General features: G+C 41.6%; 2 protein-coding genes across 3 annotated transcripts; both read left to right on the top strand.

Moving 5' to 3' along the window:
- The first annotated feature begins 274 nt into the window (after nt 1-274).
- Nucleotides 275-1,995, top strand: LOC131261478 (acetyl-CoA acetyltransferase, mitochondrial). Its single transcript, XM_058263521.1, has 2 exons — nt 275-417; nt 585-1,995. Exons 1-2 carry the CDS (start codon nt 397-399, stop codon nt 1,803-1,805), a joined length of 1,242 nt encoding a protein of 413 aa, XP_058119504.1. The 5' UTR covers nt 275-396; the 3' UTR covers nt 1,806-1,995.
- Nucleotides 1,996-3,561: 1,566 nt separating this feature from the next.
- Nucleotides 3,562-23,779, top strand: LOC131260595 (receptor expression-enhancing protein 1). 2 transcript variants are annotated; one of them, XM_058262362.1, is made up of 7 exons: nt 3,562-3,841; nt 13,776-13,848; nt 13,931-14,128; nt 14,974-15,087; nt 19,683-19,924; nt 20,001-20,118; nt 23,684-23,779. In XM_058262362.1, the coding sequence occupies exons 1-7, from the start codon at nt 3,810-3,812 to the stop codon at nt 23,777-23,779; spliced, it is 873 nt and encodes a 290-aa protein (XP_058118345.1). In that variant the 5' UTR covers nt 3,562-3,809. The 2 variants fall into 2 exon arrangements, with proteins under 2 accessions (XP_058118345.1, XP_058118343.1); XM_058262360.1 differs by lacking the exons at nt 19,683-19,924; nt 20,001-20,118; nt 23,684-23,779 and adding an exon at nt 15,812-16,959.
- Nucleotides 23,780-24,811: the final 1,032 nt, after the last annotated feature.

The raw sequence follows: 24,811 nt of genomic DNA, 5'->3' as shown, positions 1-24,811 counted from the left end.
CGATTGAGCAACAAACCCTCTCTTTTACTCAAAATTGGTAAATTTTATAAGAAGTAATATAATATGAAAAAATGTGAAAATGTAAAACTGTTAAGATAAAACCACATTGATAAGAACATATTTTCATCACTCTAATCAATTATATGGTTTGGCCCGCGAGCCTATTTTGGGAGAAAATGCGGCCCGCGAACCTATTTTGGGAGGAAATGCGGCCCGCAAGGTGAAACGAGTTTGACATCACTGGTGTAGCGTATTCTTGAGTATCGAGCTGAAAGGTAGATTTGGACGTGCTTACAAATTAAGCTTATCAGGTCTGGTCAGTGATACGGAGTTCGTAGTCGAGGTCTGCTGTTTTTATTCTGGTGTGCAGCGTTAAACACGAGTTCAAGATTCAAAATGGTCCTTAAACTTGCTCAGGTTAGTTTTTCTACAGAGAAATGCAAGAAACCGGTTCTAGAAAAAAGATTGCTAGAGTATTGGTGGTTATGAGTAAAAGAATTACGTCGAATTTATGTTCGCAGGCAAAACAACTTGCCATTTATGTAATCACTTACGCTGCGTTTGTTGTGATCGTTCGATTCTAGCTGGCCAGCCGTACCATCGGAGTGCGTGCATACTCGACCTCCGGCAAACGGAACGAGGTGGTGATTGTTTCGGCCACCCGTACACCGATCGGAAGCTTCCAGAGCAGTCTCTCCTCACTGTCGGCCACCCAGCTCGGAGCGGTCGCGGTTGAATCGGCTGTAAAGCAGGCTGGCATCGCCAAGGAGGACGTCCAGGAGGTGTACATTGGCAATGTGAATGCGGCAGGTTTGGGTCAAGCACCGGCCCGCCAGGCGGTCATCTTTGCCGGATTACCAAAGTCTACCATCTGCACGACGGTGAACAAGGTGTGCTCGTCCGGCATGAAGAGTGTCATGCTCGGTGCGCAAACACTGATGCTCGGCCAGCAGGAGGTGATCGTCGCCGGTGGCATGGAGTCGATGTCAAATGTCCCGTACTATCTGAAGCGCGGCAGCACCCCGTACGGAGGCGTCAATCTGATCGACGGCATCGTATTCGATGGACTTACGGACGTGTACAACAAGTTCCATATGGGTAACTGTGCGGAGAACACGGCTAAGCAGATGGGCATCACGCGCAAGGATCAGGACGATTTTGCCATCAACAGCTACAAACGAAGTGCTGCCGCATGGAGCTCGAAAGCGTTTGATGCGGAAATCACTCCCGTACGTATCGCCGGAAAGCGTGGTAAGCCCGACACGGTCGTGGCAGAAGACGAGGAGTACAAGAGGGTGAACTTCGATAAGTTTGGCCAGCTAGCTACGGTGTTCCAGCGCGAGAATGGCACCGTCACGGCAGGAAATGCTTCCACGTTGAACGACGGGGCGTCGGCCGTTGTCCTCATGACCGCAGAGGCAGCAGAACGATTCAAGTGCAAACCGTTGGCCCGCATTGTGGGATTTGCCGATGCGGAAACGGATCCGATCGATTTCCCGATTGCACCAGCACTGGCCGTGCCGAAACTTTTGAAGCAGACCGGTGTGCGCAAGGAGGATGTGGCCATGTGGGAAATCAATGAAGCATTTTCGCTCGTCGTTGTTGCTAACCAGCGTAAGTTGGACATTGATCCGGAGAAGGTGAACATCCATGGTGGGGCCGTTTCATTGGGACACCCGATCGGAATGTCTGGTGCTCGGTTGGTAACTCATCTTACGCACGCCCTCAAGCAAGGCCAGATTGGATGTGCATCGATCTGCAACGGTGGAGGTGGCGCATCGTCGATCCTGATCGAAAAGCTGTAAGATTCCAGAGAATGGGTAACAGAGTGACTAGCTCTGATAAATTCCCGGTTACACATTTGTGGGTATACAAAAAGTGCATTTATTAGAATAGCTCTGCCGAAGGCAAGTCTGCAGGCGCCATAAAATCAATCGATATATTTTTCTATGCTACAAGCGGTTTTAACAAACGTTCAATAAAATTGAAACAATATCATTTTTGTTTCTTTTATTTCCCACTGCGAACCGTCAGCATCGATACAACGGAGGATAGGACGGAAAAGCCACTGTTGACGCTGTATACCCACGATCACTGTTCGTTGTGCGATGAATTAGTTGAGCAGCTAGAAGCCGAGTTTTCTGGACGATACCGACTGGAAAAGATAGATATCACAGAAAAGAAAAATGTTCGATTCTTGCGATTGTACCGGTACGATATCCCGGTGCTGTTTCTAAACGGACACTTCCTATGCATGCACCGTTTAAATGCCGATTTGCTTCGCAAACATCTGGATAAGTTGGAAGCATAAACAAATAATTAATTGTTAAAGTATTAAAGTATTTTTTAACGAACACGATTATTGGCCCCAAGAGTAGACTAGTAGGGGTGGATGGGGTAATACGCACCCCTTAAGGAAAACTATAAAATTTTCTAACAACTTAGCTCTTGATTGTTGATTTTATCACTGGATAGGATTCATAAAGGTTCAAACTAGTTACCAATTCAGGAATGTTTTTTTGCTAATAAAAACGTATTTTTTCAGTTTTGAAAAAGTTCAATTTTTGATCGATCTGTATCTGGTTGAGGAAAAACGCACCTTTGCTAGGGGTAATACGCACCACAACAAAGGGGCAATACGCACCACAACAAAGAGGCAATACGCTCCACAACAAAGAGGCAATACGCACCACAACAAAGAGGCCACATCCACTGTCAAATAAAGTGTCAAACTGGTGCATTTTACCCCGACATACTGGGTGCATATTGCCCCCATTCATAGTTCCCCACATTTTCAACTAAAATATGAGTAAATTTGCATACTTTCCGAAATTTTCATGAATAGTCTCAAGCACTGATCATCAATTCACTAAATTTCGTATTCCTCGTGGGTAAATATCGGTTTTTGCACTTAATATTCCTTAGCGGAAGGGTAAGTCACATTATAACAAAAACTGTCTGAGCTGAGAATCATTTTGTTTTGCGTTTATTTCTCGTTTCTGTTGATGTAGAGCTATCAAACTCACAGGGTGACCATATTTCAAGTTGATCTTGCAGAGTGACTACTTTTTACGCGTTGAAAACTCGTTTTTCAATGGAAATGGGAAAGGGTGCGTATTGCCTCAGGGGTGCGTATTACCCCAGCCACCCCTACCTCAAGGGTTAACTGGATGTTGTTGGATTCCGAAACATCGATTGACGTTTGCGTTGAATGTCGCAGGACATACGTATGTCCTTTCAAAAAACATTGAATAATGAAAATCGTAATAATAATCATTTCCATATCTTCGTACACAAACAATAACTAAAATTATGTTCTCGTTTGATGGGAATGTACATTATTTTTTGGAAAATATCGGTTTTCCAACATGCATTTTGAATTATTTGTGAAACGATAGCCTGACTAACCACATACACTTCGCCTCGGTATTATAAACCATCCTGGTCGCGTTGTTTTGTTTCCCATATGACTTGCTCTCGCGCCTCTGCTATGGTTCCTTTGATTGTACGTCCATGCGCGCTCAAACAAGTTTTGTCCGTTGCCGTTTCCAGTCGTGGTTACGGAACGTCGCGATTCGCGTCCGGTAGTGTATGGTGTTTTTTACCAATGCTCAATATTCTGTGTAGTTCACCGGGTCGAAGCGCGTGTGTGTAAAAGTGCTGTTATTGCCTCACAAAGTAGTACCAAAATCGGTTGAAAAAGTTGAGTGTTGTTTTGATTTGGTTTCGGTATCGATCGCTTGGCTCAAGGTTTGCAGTTTTCACAGTGCAAGATAGATGCATGAGGCAGAATAGCTGAACGCGCAAACATGATAAGCGCAATAGTTTCCCGTTTGGTGATGTGAGTGTCAAAAATCATCGTAATCGAAATGCGGCATATTTTCGGCAAAGTCTGCTGGAGTATGCATTGCGTGTATTTCTTTCAATCAGCCCGTCATCAAGGTTTTACGGCGGGCGAGCGAGCGAGCAAAGCAACACTTGACTACAATATTCCTGAACAAAATCGCAAAACTCCTTTTATGGAACATGGCCGAGGACATAGCGGGGCAGAATGGATGCAGTATGGCTCCGTGGCAGTATACCGAGCATTCGCCGGATTGTATTAGTCATCGTATCGCTGCAAAAGGCCAGGGAAAAGTTGGATGCTGAACAGAAACTGCAAAGCACTGCGAGCTGACGACAGCTGAAATATCGATCCTATGCAGCCTTCGCCGGAGGATGGTCGAGAGAGAAGATCTAGCGAAAGAGAGTACGAGTGCTAGAAAGAGATATCTCGGTACCAGGAGACACTAGCTTGAAGACGAACCTTGTTCCTGTGCAATCATCTGGTGTTTCCCTTCTTGGCAGTCAATTTAAATTGGTAAAAACAGTCCTTTTGCAGTCGATTCTACTGTCTCTTCGGAAAAAGTTTAAGAATAATGGTTACTAGGGTAATCAGAAAGAAGGATCCATGGATCTCGTTGTTAAAAGCACATTTGTTTACCTCATGGCCCGCCGTTAGGTCGTGGCAAAAATGAAAACTTTAAGTTGTCGAAAAGGGCACTTGCTACTTCTCAATGTTCATGCGTGTGCACAATGTGATGTAATTTCTCATTACATTTGTGGTCGACGGACTGGAACGATGAAAAATGTATTCATGTGGCTTTTAATGTTATTTTACGTCATACGCTGTAACAACAATAACAACAACAAACGGTACACCACGTTCTAAACTGGCTTTGTTTTGATATTTGCCTGCTGCCCGTGACGAGCTTTCTCTGTTTCGTCACATCTTGCAGAAGGGTGCGCTGGGAGTTAATTTTCCTCACAATGCGATGACAAAGCCAAAATGTCACACTCTGCACCTGCTTAAATTTTTCCTGTTTTGTATATGCTATATTCTCGAGCACGTGCACCACGTATTCCATATCGTAGATCTCAGAACGTAATTGTTTCATTCGTAAAGTAGATCCTTTGATAATGAATTCAGCATTTTCAGATGCTCAATACTGTTTTGCACACATGGTCGACGACGTACAACATTGGCAACTGCCAAAAGTTGCACTTTCAATTAGGAATGTTGTATCCATGGCCGAGGCACAGCAGTCGGTTTCTTAATCGAGGTGATAATCGAGGCCAGACTGACTGTCACCAGATGTTTTTTTGCCTTTTACAGTGTGAAAAGGTGTATTTCTACTTATGGCTTATGGTTGCAATGATGTTTATTGAGTTTTTGACTTTTCGATTGCACTGTTTCGTGAATATGAATATAAGCTATATATGTTGGTAGCCGTTGTTGCAACGATTTTGAAAAATTGTGTTGGCTATCCTATTCGAGGTATTGAATGTAAAACATGATATCGTAAGAATTCTAAATAATATTTTAAACATTCAAGAATTCAACCATGATGGTTCGCTACTTTTTTTGTTTAATTTTATCCCTACGTTTCCTAGACATTCTTCATTTGTATGTAAACAATCTTCTGATTCGTTTCCTTGTACAAGCAAACAACATCATTCCACAATTTGGACCATATTAAAGTGAACTAGCTGATTTGATAGTTACACCATGTAACGAAATCACTCGGATTAAGAGAAGTAAGGAAAAATGTTGACCAGATTCCAAACATTCAACCAAAAGCACAACGCCACATGGTTTTCCGCCGGTTAAGGCAAAAACCAGTTCGATATTGATTTTTGCTTTCCTCCACGAACACTGCGGGAGTTCATCCTTTGTTTGTTGTTTATGGGAAGCTGTTGACCGACGTCTGAGGCACATGATTGGCTACCGGATCACCTTCAATGTTCTTTCTCTCTTTTTCCTAGCAGTTGTTTTTACAGAGAGGTTGGTCCTAAACTGAGAAAAATACAACTTGCCCTAGAACCATGCTACCATACGCCTTGAAGCATATCAAGCATGTGATCAGCTGTTCTATAAGAGTTACGCATTTATGAACCATGTAGGTTATGCTTGGCTCCATACAAGGTGGTAGGAAACCACCACGGAGTTAGTCGTCCATTAAGACAGTGCCAACAGCTTGCCGTCACGAAATCAAGTTCGTTTCGTTAGGCCCAGCTCTTCTCCTGTTGCTAAAACCAACCGGAATCGTAACCTTCAGCAGTTCTCGTTATAAACACTCGGCATTGGTAGAGGTTGAAAGGAAGCGCAAAATTTGCGTGGGAAACCCTGAGAAAGAAGAAAAGGAAGATAAACAGCAACAGACTGGAACGGTATGAATAGTTTGCCCTCAGAAGAATCTTAAGATAGGCACCGGGATCTGAGAAATTGTTCAAAGTCTTTCCACGTACCTACAGTTCTACCAACTATTTTAGTTTTGCAAGCAAGTGAAGGTATGCCACGTCCAAGTGACTGTCGCACACTCCAATTTGTTCCTAATTGAAACGACGACGGCAATGGTAACGGCGATTTGCTGAAAGTTGCATCGTCCGCATACTGGGAAGAAAACCGGGTTGGACGGGGACGATGATTTCATTCATGATCGTTGCCCACGTTGTGGGTTAAATGAAAACGAATGGTCCGCCTCGGAGGTTGTTCAGTTCTGCCCATGGATTATGCATCTCTGAAGATGGAAAGAAGAAATTTTGGAATTAAAATCTTGGGGAATAGTGTTTAAAGGTCGCATATTTTACTTAAAAAATATTGACTGTATTCAAATAGATAATTATGCATTAAACTATACCTTATTTTTATCGTTTTAGTTCAGTTGCTTCCGTTTTGTAAAAGAACCAATTTAATGTTGAGCTTGAACATATTTGATTACTTTAAGAGTAATGAAAGGCTTTCTGCATGTTTAAGGGTTCCCCTATAGTTAATGGTAAAACAATGTTCGACACTGACTTAACATTCAAGCATTTTGTCCTTCTACTTGGCGGTCAGGGCTACCTACCTACGTTCCCAAATTGGAATTTGGATCCCAACGGTAACAAATGATGACTATTATTTATGGTTTCACCGTTACCAAATATGGAGAAATGATGTCATTGAAGCTTCCTTGCTTTGTCCTTGTCGCCAACCAAACTGGTTAAGATTAGCTTTTAAAAAGAAATAAACTGAAAACTACCCGGTAGTTTAGCATAAATTCCTTTTCAACGTTTTTTTAATAATCTGTAAATTTGTCATTTCGATGGCTTGTTTGGTTCGATGCTTTTTCCCACGACACGAATTTATTACCGATAGTAGTGTCTCGTTTTTGAACGCACCTTATAAGCGTCACTTGCTTTTCGGACCCTTTGATCCGTAAACCGGTGCTGTTCCGCATCGTCTCACGAATGCCATTTCCTGCCCTAGTCGTGCGTGACATGCACGTACCTAAGCTTCGGTGGGGTTCCCTTGTGTCGGCGATCCGATTTACCGCAGTTCAAGTTCACGATCGCTCTTCAATCAGACAGTTGTTGACCCGCCGCCGTGGAATCGTAGTTTGGCCGCTCCTTCACTTCGATTGAATGGCATAACCGGTTCTAGTCGATCGGGGAGACCATTTATTTTGTCTAACTATCGAAACAGAGAGGATGATGATGGGGTGTTGCTTAGAGGTAGCAAGTTTATGAGTTTTGTTTGAATATGGATAATTTAATAAAAAATGACAATCATAGCAGATTGTTTCGCAGAAAATATCAACAGAAGCACATGCGAAAGGCCGGTGTTTGAATGTGTATCAATGTTTGAAATTTTAGTTTTTGGCTCTTGTAACTCTAGTGTTTTGTGATTTAAACAAAGTTTGTCTTAGAAGTTTGAAGGAGATAAGTATCAAAAACTGAAAAGGCCACTTTATTATATAGATATAAATAGCTTTATATACATTATGTTGGAAAAATATTTGCTTATAATGGAGGAACCGACTACTGTTTGTTTAATTTCGAGAATGTTTGAATGTTGCCAGAACGACGCCCTTTTCGTTCGGTTGGTTCATATGCTAGAGATTTTCCGCCGGATGGCCCTGTGTGCAGTTCGTAAACCGAACACACACCCACAAAACACGCAAAGAGCTTCCACCTCTCTCCTCAATCCAAACCTCCTGGAAGCTATGGAAAACATGGAAACGCGACCGAATTATTAATTTACTGCCAACAACGGGCCACCCATCCATCCGGTGTTGTCGGCACGGGTTTATTGGCCCGTTTTGCTCACCGGTCGCGGTTGACGTCGTCAGTGTAAACAAAGCAACACTTCCACCGGCCGGTTTTCCGTAGCCAACTGGAGTTATGAACTGCCTGAGTATCCGCGACGTTAGATTATGCGCGAAGGGGCACGTGTGTCACTTTTAACAGCGTCCGCCAAAGTCCGCCGATCTTCGTTCGTTCGTTTGTCCGTTTTACTTTGAAGGAATGGATACCAAATTCGTAGTTCCCGTTGACCGGTGCTTACTACAGCTGGTAGTTTGTCAAACGTATGCGTGTGGGAGATTGATTTTCTACCTTACACCCACGTACATCAGGTGTTTGACCTATTTATTTTTTCATTTTACACCGGCTTACTACTGACGACTTGTGACATTCTAAAAATTCAGACGTCGTTGTTGAGCCTCTTTTACGATAGACAAAAAATGCTAGATCAACTGTTTAAAGTTAAGCCGGATAGCATTTGTCGGCAGTTTATTATGTTGGCAAGAGAGAAAGTGATCAACTTAATTTTCGGTCGGTCTTTTAATGGTATATTGGAAACTACTCTTTTAATAACTTTTCTTCAATTAATTTAATGTTTTCATGGTTGCATAATATGTTTGAAATCGCTTTCTAATTATTAAACCCTTCGATCAATATCGATTGCAATGGCCTCATTATAGTTTGAATAGGTGACAAAACCTACTTTTACAGATGGCATCTGAAATATAGGCAGTTTTAGTCATACGAAAAGATCAGACTGAAATATATTCATCAAATATACATGTATGTATAAGCTTTACATGTGAAAAGTAATAATGACAAAGTAGACTCACAGTATTCCAAAAATCTAACTAAAACTCGGACACAAGTAGATTAATTAACATATGATTTGTTGGATCTCTGTTGGATACCAAAAGAAGCATTTGCTCATTTGCTGAAGCATCTTAAGATCATTAATTTATTTGATCCTAAATAATTTGTTTGACCTCACTGGCGCTCATTTTTTTTTTGCAAGAAAACGTGTTTAAACATGTTGTACTTTTATTTGTGCACCACCAATTGGAACAACCGAAGATACGATATCAGTTTGTGTGTTTGTTCGGCACACGCAAACCCTTTGAAAACTCCTTCACGTTGACTTGATGATCTCATTTTTCGATAATGTCATTCCTTCAAAATGCGTGTAGAATTTTCTTTATGTCGATACTGAAAATGTGATACTGGAATATGAATTACATAGCTGGCCATTTTTTTTTGTAATGGTTGCTCACCCAAGACACATTTTATCGTAGAATTATCTACTTTTCCAAGCGGACCCGTCAGGTTAAAATTTAGTATGAAATCATTCATCAATCATTACACAATTTACAACCTTCAGAGGGTTAATTGTTGTGGAAAATGATCTACAAACTTCCAAACGATCGTATCGGATCGCCGTTGACTGCTGATTGTTGCTCGTAACCGACCGATCATGCGCAGAGGTCCTTTTCTCTCAGATCATCTCAAATTTTTCTTGTTTCTATCGGCTGCAGTTTTCTCTGCTTCTCTCTTATTCTCATTTTTCCCACTCTCTTCCGGCATCCATTTTCACTCACAACGGGTGGTGGCCACCCTAGAGTGTTTTCCTTGTATTCCCAGTCTAGTGTTTCCGATGCTGTGCTACGGATCCGGCGTAGAACACAACACTCGCGGTGATCGCGGTTCGTTTAGACGTTATTTTCGTTTTTTTCTGTTTGGAATGTGTGTGTATGTGCGTTTCTTTTGGTTGGTGCTTTTAGTTCAGTTTGCTTTTTTCCTTTTTCGTATGGATTTTTTGACAAATTTGAATAAATCCTAGTGCTTTTTAAGTGCAAATTATCGCAAGTCTGAATTCTAATGACGTAATTTAGTTATTGGTACGCGAAAAAAATATTTTTTGAATAATTTTTGTTACAATTTTGAATGTGAAGGAATAAAACCACATGTGCTCAGTGACGATCTAATTGCGAATAACAATCTTTGGGCCAAACCTACACAAAATTAATTGAAAAAAAAAAACTGTTTCATTCCTTATTTCCTCGCACTGGTCAGCGATTTTTCCTTCGGGTGGCCCGGCTATCGAAGTAAGCAAGTTTGTGCGAGTTTAAAAATAAGTGTGTTATCCTGTGAATTATTATGTCCGTCGGCTTTGTTATACCGTACCGTTCGGCACGCAAAAGGGAAAGAGAGACGAGGAACAATTCTATCGGATTGAGAAACACGTCTAGAGCATATTGTGTTGGATAGTTTAGTTGCACACGACATGAGCCATCAACAATTGTGCCGGCGGCTGCACAGGGTAAAGAAGACATAGCATTTTTTTTAAAGATCAGCACCGGGTCGAGACGACACGTCACGGCACCATCTTCGTGACAATTTTGGGGTTGGGTGGTCGGGTTCGATGGGGCGGGTTGTGATGATATGTGCGAATTTTAACCCCTGTTTGCCAATCGTCTCGTGGGCAGTACGTTAGGAGGTTCCTTGCATAACTGTCTGTCTAATATTATTTTAGAAAAAATGCTAATCTTGGGATTTTATAAATCATATGCACAATAATAGAAAAATCGTATGTATGACAATTATTGTCGACAGCATAAATTATGAAATTCGGGAAAACCCATCAACTTATTACTAACAATCAAGCGGAAGATATTTTCCAGTTATACGATCACATGGAGACCGATCAGTAGGATGAATCGCTCGTTGAAGACTACGACAACAGCTCGTTTCTTGATGGTTTACTGTGAAGGAAATCTTTGTGCCACATTTTCCTCCTCATCATGGAGGCCCTCATGCTGGTGTCATTTAAAAAAAACCGGAACAACCTAGTCGGTACCAATGGGTCGTAAAGCCCGGGTTCAAACGGTCGATCGTGGATGTGTGTATACAGTCAGGGAAAATGGAAAAACCAACTAAACATTCCGGAGTGGGCGAAAGAGACAGAGAATATACAGTCGGTTTTCCCTATGCGTTAGTTGACGCCGGAGTGATGTATCTTTTGTTTGGATTCTAAAATTAGTTCCGGAATGGGGTAAAAAGAGTACCACGCCACAGGGCAAACCCGTACTTATCCTCTCGGGAAGAGTGTGCGTGTCAGACCAGGGGAGAATCAGGGTAACAACGTACCCATTGATTGCATGCTTTTCGCATTTGTTTGTGCCTCTGCAAGTGTGCACTTGCATTTCTTCTGCACGCACAAAATCATCGGACGGTTAGCTGCATAATGGACCCCGAACGAATTGTGCAGGTTGGATTTGTTCACATGCAATGGACTTTGGGCCACGGGATGTCGAAAACATCAACGCACTTTCCTTCACTTTGATTTTCGAGTTTTCGAATGAATTGTCGGCTTTAATATTGTTAGTAAATATTTATGTTTCAGTCTAAAAATAACATGAAAGTGGTTTAGGTATCTGATATCATGGTTTTTCTATTTATTGTATAGCTTTGACTTTTCATTTAAGAATCTGGTAAAATTTGTTTAAAAATAACACAAAAAAGTAGAATTAATTTTATACATAAATAAGTTGTCATAAGAAAAATCATCTCGAAATTTCGTAACATATTTCATTTAAAACAATTCCACTATGGTGAATATTCTCACTTAGAAACTGCAATTGTTATGCAGTTTTGATATTGAATGTTGATGCCACGTTTCATAAAAAGATCCATGGGATGCTCAAAATTTGTCAGGGATTTGTTCTACTGGACTTAACAAGTACAGACCGTGACCACTGCCATCGTTTTTGCAATATGTGAAAATGCCATATGTTAATTGGTGCAGCAACATTTAAATATAGTTTACGATTTTCAAATTCTTCCCTTTTCATGGTCCCTTTATTAATTGGCGGCTACAAAAGATAGCCTGGTAATTATTCTATCTTTCGCATTGCAGAAAAATTAAAATTCTAGTTGAAGTCGAATGAAATTTCTTGTCGAACAAAAAAACATGAAAATACTGTAAAACATCTACGAGGTTTGTGTACGCGAATGTTACGCACACGAACGAATTTATATTGATAGTCGCTTATCAGAAAAACAAGAAAACATTTGTTCAATTTTTATAATTTTGTTTTACTTCGCAAAACTATCGATACGGTTTAATCACTCAAATCACTATTTCTTTTCATTGTTGAATAAGTGTAGTGTGTGTGTTGATCGTTTTATTTTTCATTATCAGTTTGTTTGTTATTTTGCTAAAACGATCATACACATTCATCAGTCACTTCATTTCATTTTATTTTACATGAGACCTATTTTTGGTATGTAAGTGAAGCAATCTCGATCGATGCTCGACATTTCCGAACGGTTCACTCTTACTTTCACGATCAATCGCATCGACAGCGTGTCTCCGTTTAGAGTGTTTTTTTTTGGGAGATCATCATCATTCCTCGAATTGCATGCACATCTCCGCCTCGACGGCCGCCACATCCTACCGGCGACTGCACAAAATTCTCATTCTAATTTGGCGGCGGCCAGCATCGTCAGCGTCGCTCGGGTTGGCTTTGGCGTCTAGCGAGCGATTTGTGGCCTAGTTTTACTGCTCGAGCTTAACGTGCGTTCTGGGGTGGTGTGCTCTGTGGTGTTGCAATTCGCTTGATTCGTGCCGGGTTGGATCGCATCAGATGGTGAACTCGTCGTGTTTTGTTTTTGTTCGATTTATTTTGAACGCCTCAAGCAAACTGAACTCCTAACACGTACAGCTGAACACTCTGAGGGGTTTCTTCCGATTTTTACTCTCTGAACACAAGCGAAAATCAGTAGTATTCCTTCGCAGCTTCTCGATCGCTTGAGGTCGCTTAGTTTTTTTTCCTTTGCAATCGAGTGGAAAACCGCAGACAGCCAAGTAAATGTGATCCCTCGCGTTCTCTCCCTTGGCCCGACGACTCGCACATCGGGCTTGGCCCGCAAATGTTGTACCCCAACGAAATGCAGCCTCGGTATCGTCCATCGTCGCCCGACAGCCATCAGCAGGCCAGCGGTAGCGCAAACAATGTCAGCGATCTAATAAGCAAGTTCGAGGTACGCAGCTATCCTATAAATAGAGGACTACCGGTTGACCAGTTGTCGCCGGTAGTCGATCCTCCGAGTGACGAAGCAGGAACGTACCTTCGACGCTTTGGATTCTGCAAGGACGGGGAGACGCCCTATTATACGGCAACAAACGTAGCTCCGGCCGGGGAAGACCTGCGTAGTCGAGCTCGCAAAAGTCGTCAGTACTACTCGTCATTAGCTGCCGCGGATAGTATTCGTCCCCGTGAATTCAGGATGGATACAGGAGGACCACGAATCCGGCAGCCTCGACAGACTGGGCAGTATTATTACCACAACGGATCGCTGTCCTCGCTAAACGAGTCGGATTATTACGACGAATCGCCGTACGAAGGGTTGCGTGCTCCGCAGGGTCGCTACTTCCCTCGCCCGGACGTGGCCTCCGGCCGGTCCGGGATGGTCTTCGAGGACGTTGAAGAGGACGTAGTGCTGAACAAGGCGGAAGTGGCCGGCTCGCTGTCACGGTTCGGTGCCATACTGCAGATGCTGTCCCGCATTCCCTTCCCGCGGATGTCCGTCACCGGCATGGGGCTTTGCTCGCTCGTCGCCATCTTCTTCTGCCCGAGGGCAATCGGTTCGAATATACTGTTTCCCGGTTTCAGACTGCTCTTTGGGACGCTCTATCCGGCGTACGCCTCCTACAAGGCGGTGCGTACCAAGAACGTCAAGGAGTATGTAAGTATATCGATCGATGGAAAGTATGTCGGTCAGAAGAAGGCGCGCTTCCTTACGACCGTACCTTTTCTTTTTGCCACAGGTAAAATGGATGATGTACTGGATCGTGTTTGCGTTCTTCACCTGCATCGAGACGTTCACCGACATCCTGCTGTCTTGGTTTCCGTTCTACTATGAAATCAAGGTGATCATCGTACTGTGGCTGCTCTCTCCGGCGACCCGCGGCAGTTCGACGCTCTATCGCAAGTTCGTTCACCCGATGTTGACCCGTCGTGAACAGGTGAGTGTTCGATAACCCGATTCCCGATGCAACATCAATGAGATTGGTGCTACATTCCAATTAGCTAAAGAAAATTAAACGATAACACGAATTATATATCAATACTAAGCACACACATCAAGATCATCAATCTTCATATAAGATCGATGTTGGAAATTATATGTGTGACTGTTTTTGTGGCATGTTTAGCATATTTGTTATATACAAATTAATTTACGAAAGGCTTAAGGATCTAACGTTCGATTTGGTTTTCAAATCGTGTTTTCCGAATCTATCTTCAAAATCTGCAAACTCGTTCAATTTTCTGGCGCAACGACCGTCTCCGGCCATATTTACACCTGATGTGGTTACTAGATTTATTTCCTTTGTGCGCGTGGATATATCTATCTACAGTCAGAGGACTGACTGTACCTCTCGCACAGGAGAGGGTCCGGATTGCATCCGGTTTAGACATTTAAAAAATCTTTACAAAACGGCAGAAGTAAAAAAATTTAGAAAATGATCGTTAGTTGCTGGAAAAGAACAAATGGTTAATTTTCGAAGTCTTTTAGATTGTGCTTTTTATGTTGTTATATATTTATTAACTAAATGTGTTTGAAGGATGTTCTAAAATACAGATGTAAAAGAGAACCACCTCGTGTGGCTAATAGTCGTTGAATTTACGTAGAATTTACTGACCAAGGAGCAAATTTCTAAGACTAATAATGCTAAACATGACACAGTTAGGTTTGCTTGCAACATATTTTCATTCCTATTCATCCTCATATTTTATCCATTTACTAGCTGTTTTAATTAATTTGCTATATGGGAATTAATCTTTCCACTATTCTGCGTGTGTGTTTTAGGAAATCGACGATTACATCAATCAGGCCAAAGAGAAGGGTTACACTGCTGTACTGCAGCTGGGTTCGAAGGGTGTCAACTATGCGACGAATGTCATCATGCAAACGGCCATCAAGGTAAGTTCAAATTCAAATTTCAGCAGTTTTATATCAACGAAGAACACTTTCTTCGTAAATTGATATAGTGATAAATGGACCAAATGAATCGTAAATTTTCTGATTACAACATAAATTGCTAACATCATTCATGTATCATTCCAACTTCACGTTAATTGTTTACTACTTACCTTTGTTTTAAATAAATATGACTAAACCATTTGTACTTCTATGCGAATGAATGCGTTTCTCAAGTGGCTAAATGTTTGTTCTTGAGCTAGTCTTTGGTGTAAAAAATTTGCTGGTTTAATTAATTTTATTAGCATACGACAACTTAAAAATGCAACGCAATGCATCAAATACTGGTATAACGCTGACGAAGCATTTTTTTTCGTTTTGGTTTCGCTTGACCTGGCCACATTGCTCACACACCGTATTCAAATCGTCACAACTCACATTCAATGAACAAGCTTTACGTTACTAGCTCTTAAAAAGCACCCGCTAAACCAATTAACAAATATCCAAAATTCGTTTTTTGTTGTTTTCTTTTCTTTCTTCCGACACCCATCCGGTCAAATCGCTTTGGTTTTATTTTGCCATGTCGGAACACATGAACAATTTGACCACCAAACATCGAAATGTACCAAACCTTGCGTTCGACATGTCGGAACACATGAACAATTTGACCACCAAACATCGAAATGTACCAAACCTTGCCCTCTCCATCCCGACGCAAAATGTAAAGGCTTTCGGCACTAAATCTGACACCCCACTGGGAAGCATGATGCGCGTGAGCCAATCCGACAATTCGCTGCTACTGACAGCTGCAGCGGCCGCGGCCGTGGCCACCAGTGGTTACGGTGGAGGTGCTATCAACACCGGTGGTACACGAGCCACCAACAACGTGCATGATTCTGCAACCTCCGGGGAAGATGAGCGCGATACGTCGTACCAACCCGCTGCATCGTCATCAATCGCTAGTGGTCGAGTTCGTCGTTCCCAGTCGGTGGATTCTGCTCTCAACAAACCCGCCCAACGTAACCCAGCATCAACCCGAGCGTCCGCTGGTCGGAGTGTGACTCGGGCTGCTGCTGCCGCCGCTACCCAGTACTCCCACGGTGTCATTTACGAGATGGACAGTGAGGAAGAGGAGCAGCACTTCCTGGAGACGGAAACGGACATTGCACTCGGTGAAATAACGGGCCACAAGTACGCCACCCTCCCGGGACGAGGTCGCAGCCGTGCCACAACGCTCACCAGTCCAAGTGGTGAAGAATCCGATGGGACAGAAAGCATCAGCTCAAAAGGGCAAGGTCGTTCGGTGGTCACCGGCAAGGTTGCCAAACGGAAACCTAGCTCGACACTCCAACAGGACACGGAACTAGTGAAGAAAACTTCTCGAAGTGTTAGTACCAAGGGAGCCACTACGGCTTCCTCTACGACGGGGGCAGCTCGGGGTCGCAAGAAGGTTCGCAAGGAATCAGACAGCATCGACATGGACGTGGAGTAAGCGAGCGTATAGTTCGCACGCTTGCCTATTTTCTTTCATCCCAAATAGACACATGGCGGCAGGGATTTACTCTTAGTCAGGAAACTCTCCAGCAGGGCTTAGTTTTAAATTGAAAGACTCATTGAAACCATTTCAGTCACATGTTATTTGCTTGGCCTAGGGTTAGAAAATAATCATTTAAATGAAACACAATAGACTTATTCGCGTGTAGTAAAAGGCCACGGGAACTGATTTTCTAGAATAATGGTCGTTTTCTGTAAACTAATACGTTCTTTAAACGCTTAAATTTAGTCGAATGCAATTGACGTGGAGAAGTAACTAATTACGAAGAAGTTGCTCCTCTATTTGCTTATTTTTTGAATTAAATTTAACAGAACGATTAACATCATTTCATGGCTCGTTGTGTTGTGTGAGCATAACCCTTTCCTTATGTCTTCTACTTCATGAACACCTTATTATTAGACTTTATTCTCCTTTGCAGTAAATGATTACTAATCTGTTGCTTTGGAATTGATTTTTCGATCGAGTTAACTTTATTTAACTGTTCTCTTTTCTGGTTACGGTTTCCTTTATACTCAACTATCATCGTCCGCGTTGGCGCTCTGGCACTTCTGTTCTCTTTCTTCTCTTCACAGCACGTACCAACCGAACAGCTTCTGCATGTTGCACTCAATTCAAACGACTCCCAGGGTTAGACTTATGCTAGTGTTAAACAAACTATTGGAAGTATAAGGATTCTTGATATTGGAAACATTGGGACATAAGGCATTTTTACTTCGGCGTTCAATTGGCATACACTTAAGGGGATGAATTGAAGCGTATTTTACCAGTAGAATCGATCGGATAAATTCTACAGACTTTATATGAAAAACTAATTCCAAATTGTTTCATACTGCAAGGAAAACACAAAGCAATTTACTTACTTACTAACTTAATTAGTTGTTCAACTATATTGAAAAAGTAATTTTAATTACCAGTCACTTTTATGATGGCCCCTTGCTTCATTGCCGCACCAATCGTTTCAAAGTATTTCTGAGTTTTGGACTTGACGACAAATTTAATTTATACCTTAAAGCTTGAGGAATTTCTACTTGTGTCTGCTGTTGTGTGACACTTGACACTTGATTTGGTTTTAATATGTTGTCGGACATATAAGAATTGTTCAAGATTCCAAATTTGCTTTGTTCACACTCTAACGATAGTTCTATAATTTCATTGCTATATAAGCGATAAATAATCTTCCTTGTGAAAATGGTTTTATGCAACTCCAATTCTTCTGTTTATTGCTTCCATAAAAACAAACAAATGCTTGCTTCAAGGTCGTAGCAATTCAGGCCCCCTTAACGTAGAAGCTCTTAAAATATAAAAAAATAATCTCACAACATTTGAACTGTTTTCCTTTGGAGCATAGTACTAAGAAACTCTAATGTTGGGAGAACAAAATTAGCGTAATAAATCGAATTTTCATAAAGCCACCAAGTGTAGCATCTTGAATGATAATTAAGTTTTTTCTTACGATAGTGAAAATTAGAATGGTCCAAGTTGATAGTGTGGTCAGTCCACAAAAGGGCCAAACAGATAAAACGTTGACAAAGAAATCTCACACTGAAAAGGTATCATACATCGACATGAAAATGTAATGATAAGGAATATCATAAATTAAGTAGAAAAGAACAATCGACAATCTTTGATTAGCCAAAACAAATGATTCAATGAAGTAGTTTTAAATTGTAGTGAAAATAGATTCATGAAAATATCTATTTAGTTTAAATATTCTCTTTTATTTGGAGCTAGCTCAATGGTTGGCATGAAAAAGCGTTGTTAGCTACAATCGACGAAATGGGATTTATTTGTTTACGCACAAAGCAACTGAAATATTCAGTATATGAGTAGCAGACCCGTTCGCAGACATAAAATGAATAGCCCCGAACGTTGATTATTTCATCATCAAATTGGTTTTCAAATAAAGCAAAATGAGGGAGTTAGACATGTGCCAGTGTTTTACCTTCAATTATATTGAAATGATTGGCTTACTTTATTTAAATCAAAGAAAAAAATGGAGACAACTCCCCGACCATGCCTTTTGTTTTTGGTATAGACGCTTTCCCAAAAGATATTACTTAGGCGTATTTTTTTGTAAGAAGCCTAAATACGATATACAGGTGAACGTCGATTATCCGGGGGTGTCGGGACCGAGAGGTCCCCGGATAACCGAATTCCACGGATAATCGAACATATACTAAAATCCATTTATAATACCTGGTTTGAGTCTCGGCTAGTTCACTTTTGACCAGTTCCAGTTAGTTGATTAATCATAAAAAATGTTTGAATTACTTTCCTATGGTATTTTTATTGCTATTTTCGATCAGAGAAAATTTATTTGACACATTATTGCTACAAAATGTTGTGAACCAACCTAATATTCATGGAAACATTTAAGCCCGGTTGTGCAGTTGTCAGTTGCAAGACCCCCGGATAATCCGCCCCCCGGTTAATCCGGCCCCGGATAATCGACGTCCGACTGTATTACCAATAGATGCATCTAAACAATATCTCGACAGAAAAGAAACACAGTTTTGCTAGTTGTATCATTAGTTAATAGTCCACATGCTTCACTCGCGCTGATAACAAAACGGTAGGTAAGTTGCCCGCCACTCAAACCACCATCCCCATGCGGCTTAAGCTTTCATTTCAAAGATCTACAGAATAATCCTCCAGAAACGCAATGTCAACGATGGACGCTTAGGTAGGAAGAAATGACAACGAGAAAGCGTTTGGAGGAGTTAACTTTGTTGCTGTGTTTGAAAGTCGAATTTCGAGTGAGCTTTCTTTTGTTTGTTTCTCTCCGTTATGCAAATGCAGTTTTGGTATGTATTTTTTCCCTTTGTTTTGTTTTGTTCAGTGTTTTTAATGATCTTTTGATAACTATTCATATTCACGATGTACAGACACATGCACCATCGCTCACCTACATCTTACATTACTCACAGACATCGTCGAAAATAAAAAAAAAACACATGCTCATAAGTAAAAGAGAAAGCCTTGATAATTTGAAATATAAAGGGAACTGCTCATGAAACTAAAACGTTTTTTCCTTCATTCCCAGGGCGGTGGCGGATTGGTGCAGACCTTGCGCAAAAGCTACAGCCTGAGCGATCTATCCGAGCCGGACACGCAGCGCACGCAAGATGAGGTGGACGAGATTGTAAACCGGCCGCAGCGGGTGCTTCGCTCGAAGAGCTCGCGTTCGTCCTCCGGCAGCCGTCAGATGGATATGTACTTCCCGGAGGTGGAAATTGCCGGCACTCCGTACCATCATCAGGTTCCGACAGCGGTACCACCGTACAAGTGAGACAATAATGGCAACTGGAACGACATTTGCAGATCGATAACAAGCCTTTTATACTTTCCAAAACCTGCACAGTTACATTCGCTCGTCGGACGACATCAGCTCGGGATACTCGAGTGCGGAACCGGGTCTCAGCCGAACGGCGTCGATGAGCAACACGGCACGGCCGAGACTGAAATCGAAAACGCGTGAAGTAAGTAGCCGCTAGGGTGTAGGCGGAAAATCCAATCGAGAAACTGGGTTAGGTGAGCCCTTATTCTACCTACCTTTAGGAGAATAAAAAACGCGATTCCCTTCTTTGGGTTCTATAGGGTTAATGCGTGAGGAACAGATGTACCTTTACTTCTTTCGTATTCAAAGTGGAGAAGACCATTTGTTCAACTCGTTCCCCAAAAGGACACTAGAAAACAACGAAGGCGTTGCTTGAAATCCAAAACTACATCTAAAACAAAATTTTCAGATTTTTCTCACCAGTTTTGTTCAGACCAGTTCCGTTGACTACTCTTATGTTTTTTGAGCGGGGGAAGAGGTGTATCAAGAAGTTAAAAACGTTGAACGATAGTAAACAAATATTTTAGAAACTAGCCGTTTACAGAACGAAAAGAAAACAACAGAGTTTTTTAATTCGGTTGTTTTAAACGAATTATCTATTTTCCGAATCATCAACTTCGGTTTTCTTTTTGCCATTATAATATTTCTTGAAACCTCAGCTACATTACATTTTTTTAAAAATTAGAATAGGTGTAGTTTGCTCAGTCCAATGCTACGCTTCCTCCAAACACTTTAATAATCCCATTCGGATGGTTTGAATTTCGTCCTTTAAATTTCAAGTTAATTTTTATTTGTTGATTCTTTTTATCGGATTTTGTTGTGGATGGTTGTTGCTGGCCCTCTTTTTCCACCTTCGACAAGACCGATGATTACGAAGACGACGTATTTTACGACGGCCAGGACGTTAGCGGTGGAAGATCAGGTGTCTCGCCCTCCTTTTATCAGCAGCGAGCGACAATCTACGAAGTGCCTCAGAGGACATCGTTGCCAGCCATTACGCAGGCTGGACACACCGCCGAACTGGTTGGCTCCACTGGTCCGATCTATTCCAGTGGCACGCAATCCAGCGTCCCGGGAGTCGCGTTGAACGACAAGTATGCAATGTTTCTTGCCTGGATGGAGCAACAGAAGAGGCGCGAAGAGATGACGGGGAGGCAGACGATAGCAGCAACCGTGGATGGTACTGCGAATGAAAAGGAACCAGATGGAGAAACGGAGGAACGTCCAAATATTTTGGACTCAAAAACGTCTGGAACCAATCAGATGGAGGATCTGCTATTCGAGAAAGACGCACAGGGGCACGTAACTACCGAGGAGGGAAACGAAAGTTTACAAAATGAAAAAGAGGCGACCGTTGAAAATATCTCCCAGGAACTGGAAAACAGTACCAAGGAAAGCGTAAAAGCTGGAACAAATAGTACCAATGATGATCGCTCAAATGTTGACGATGACTTCCGAGACACGATATCCGTTTCTTCGACAGAAAACGATGAGTTTTTGGAGGTAGAAACAGTCGAGTCAATGACTGTCGGCGAAGCAGTTTCCGTTGGCGACGATAACCAACGCAATGTGAATGATATTACAGAGGAAAGCAACCAGCCAGTGGAGACGACTGACGAGAAATCTAAGGAAGACACTGTGAACGAGGTCGAAGTACAACCCGTACTGGAAAATGAAAGCGATTCACTGGCGGAGCAGAATCCTGAAGTGGTAATAGAAAAACCTCTGCCTGAAGAACCAAGCGAACAGCAACTTTCGTTCACGGTAGAGACGGTTGCCAAAGAAGAGCCGCCACAACTCTTGCAAGCCATCAGCTCGACCAGCCTAACTGCATCCACGTCTTCACTGGCAACGTCGGAAAGTAGTGAAAATAGTGTTATCAACCTGGGCATCAGCGATTCATCCCAAGCAGCCCATGCGAAGAAACACGCATCCTTCGGAAAGCAACGAAAGGCGCCGCCGGTGCCCTCTGGAGCATCCTCTCTTCCCGGTCCACCCGAGATGGTCGTTGTTCGAGAGCAACGTGTCCCCAAATCGCCAACCGTAGCAACAAAAGTATCTTCCCCACCTTCCAGAAGCCAATCGATTGAGAGAAAACCGGCTACCGGTGTTGCGAAAGTCAGCAATAGTACCAGCTCACCCAAGCCGAAGAAGTTCATGAGTTCCCTGACGGGAATGTTTAAAACGCACAGCGAAACAGCACCCACCGGTCGCCCCCGGACTGAATCGCCAACGACCGCGGCAGGAGCACATCCGAAGGAAACGGAAATCTAAGTGGCAAAAATCCGACGCCCACACATCCACGATCCACTTTGAAGTCCTGTCTTCATTTGAATCTTTCGATCGTGGACACAAAGGTTAGCGACGGAAGTGGAATCGGTTACGTTTTACGTTTGTGTGTTTTTTGTCATAATTTTTAGTTTGAGTTTTGTGTTTTGTTTGGTTCGCTTTTCCATTTTGATCGATTTCGTTTCATTACAATACCTTCGTCATTTGACTTTATTTTGACCATGGAACTGTGCTTGGAAGAAGAAAGTATTGTTCTTTTCAATCTATTCTTCGAATTTCTTTACAACACATTTCGTGTATCCTAGTTGAAATATAACGCATAGTAAGATGATAGAAAGATAGTAGAAGTGACTAAAAAATAAAATATCAACGCTTTCCGCGTCATGCAAAGGTAAATGATCTTCTTTTTGAGCTGCATGCCATGCATCAAAATATGCAAATTATTCATCAATGATCATTCGTCAGTAAAATTTTGCGTGTTACATAAAAGTATGAAGGCATGAAACATATGAAGACAATTGAATAATCTTTAAAAGAGATTTAGATCTACTTTGCTACAAAAGCATAAATAATACTGCGATTATTCTTTGGAAAGTATTTCTCGGGATGTGCGTCAGAAATCTTAAAATTTTCACTTGTTTGTATACGGTGTCATGGCTTCAACACTACACACATTGGCCAAGCAGTTTTTAGATCGTTGCATTAGTAAGATCAGTTTTGTTAAAAAAATTTTTATAAAATTTATAAAACCAACGGTTTTTGAAGACCAATCTTGTAGAACTCAGCTGATAAAAAAAAGATACCATAGGCAGTCAACGTATTAACTCTCTATTCTCCTTTCAGCATCATCAGGGTTTATTATGATCCATCAAGCCGATGTTAACCCCTATTCGAGGATTTTGTTGTGATTCTTTCAATTAAATCCCTTCACCTCACACCAAAACAAATTTCATTTGGCGAGATAATTTTGTATTATAACACATCAACATACTGATAACAAATCAACATACTTAAACTTTACGAAGTTCCGCTAACTTAACGAATGACGAATAGGTGCTAATTCGGACAAGAGATGACGGAACCCACGCCGTCGAATGCGTTCGTGGGTCGATTTGTTAAACTGTCGCGAACCCCCCAAATCCATTATTGTTATGATAAACTAGGACATTTTTTTTTAATTCAAACGCAATTTGACTATATGTGATAGTATATTCCGCCTTATAGAAAAATGGATCGCATCAAAATTGAACTGCTATGTTTTGACGATAGGAAAGAGAATTGATAAGATAAAAATGCATGTACGCCAGTCGCTGGTTCATCTGTATCTTATATTATTACCATATTATTCGCTGCGCGAACAAGAAAAGTAAAATCCAACGGATTTCACTATAAATCATTGTGCCTCGTTGTCATTGCAGGAAAAAATGTCCGCCAGCTGCACCACGCTACCACGCACCAAGAAGCCGGAGAAGGTCACGAAAACGCGCTCGAAAACGGAAAAACCATCGATCTAGACATTATTGGAGGAGGAGCTGAAGAAAAGTAAAGGATCTTGATTCGAATGTCGATGTGGACTTTGGGATGTTTTCTAAAACAAATCAAGGAATACAAGGAATACAAGGAATGAATAATGAAACGCCAGCTGTAAAACTCTGCGGTACCCTGTATCCTGCTTCGTTCTTTATTTATACTTCAAGTATAAGTTCTTAGCTCAATGTATCAACACACGCCACTAGGCATTACAATGCACCCATTTCTTATAGGCATTTATAAGTAGACAGAGAGTGGTATACCTAGCTAGAGAAAGATTGGTGAATTGAAGCAGAACACGGTACGATAATGGATGCCAAAAGTAAAACGATAAGCTGATCGGTAATAGTGGTTGATACGATTAACGAACGTACCCACACGCACAGAGAGTTGTAGGATAATTGAATAAATGTAGTAAGAGCTGAATCCCGCGAAAATGAATGTCTTATAGGAGAATGTTACATTTCTTTCTTGCTTCGCTTAGTAAGTTCTTAATTCGCTTAGTAAGTAAAATGGATAATTTATTTGGGGAGCATTATCTTCAGTTTATATAAAAATCTTATTTTTCGTTCAGTTCGAACAAATCGATCTATTATTATCCCTCTAGATAGAACTAACGCACAAACCCCTATTCAATACTATTATTTTAGGGAATAGCCCTGATGTTTTTGTGTTGTTTTCTCGTAGCAATTATGTCATTTGTAGACAACTGTACCATACTGAGCTTGACTAAGTTGTTTTAAAAAACACACGAATTGGTTAATGCTTCTCTTTGGTGTCATAATGTTGCATCAATTGTGATCTCGTTTCCACTTTACAATCATTATGATATCCTTGACTCATTTTAGCCAAACCCATGTTTCGTTTTTCACATGTTATATACATGCTGATCACTGACCATAATCATCTCCATTTCGTGCTACACTTCACATATCCATAGAACCGTTGAATTCATTCAAAGTGACACTACTGTCTAAATGGCATATAAAAGCAACTGCTCCGCAACTGGTCAACCA

Source organism: Anopheles coustani, chromosome 3 (genome assembly GCF_943734705.1).
Source record: "Anopheles coustani chromosome 3, idAnoCousDA_361_x.2, whole genome shotgun sequence".
Lineage (NCBI taxonomy): Eukaryota > Metazoa > Arthropoda > Insecta > Diptera > Culicidae > Anopheles > Anopheles coustani.
This window is presented reverse-complemented; position numbering and strand designations above follow the sequence as displayed.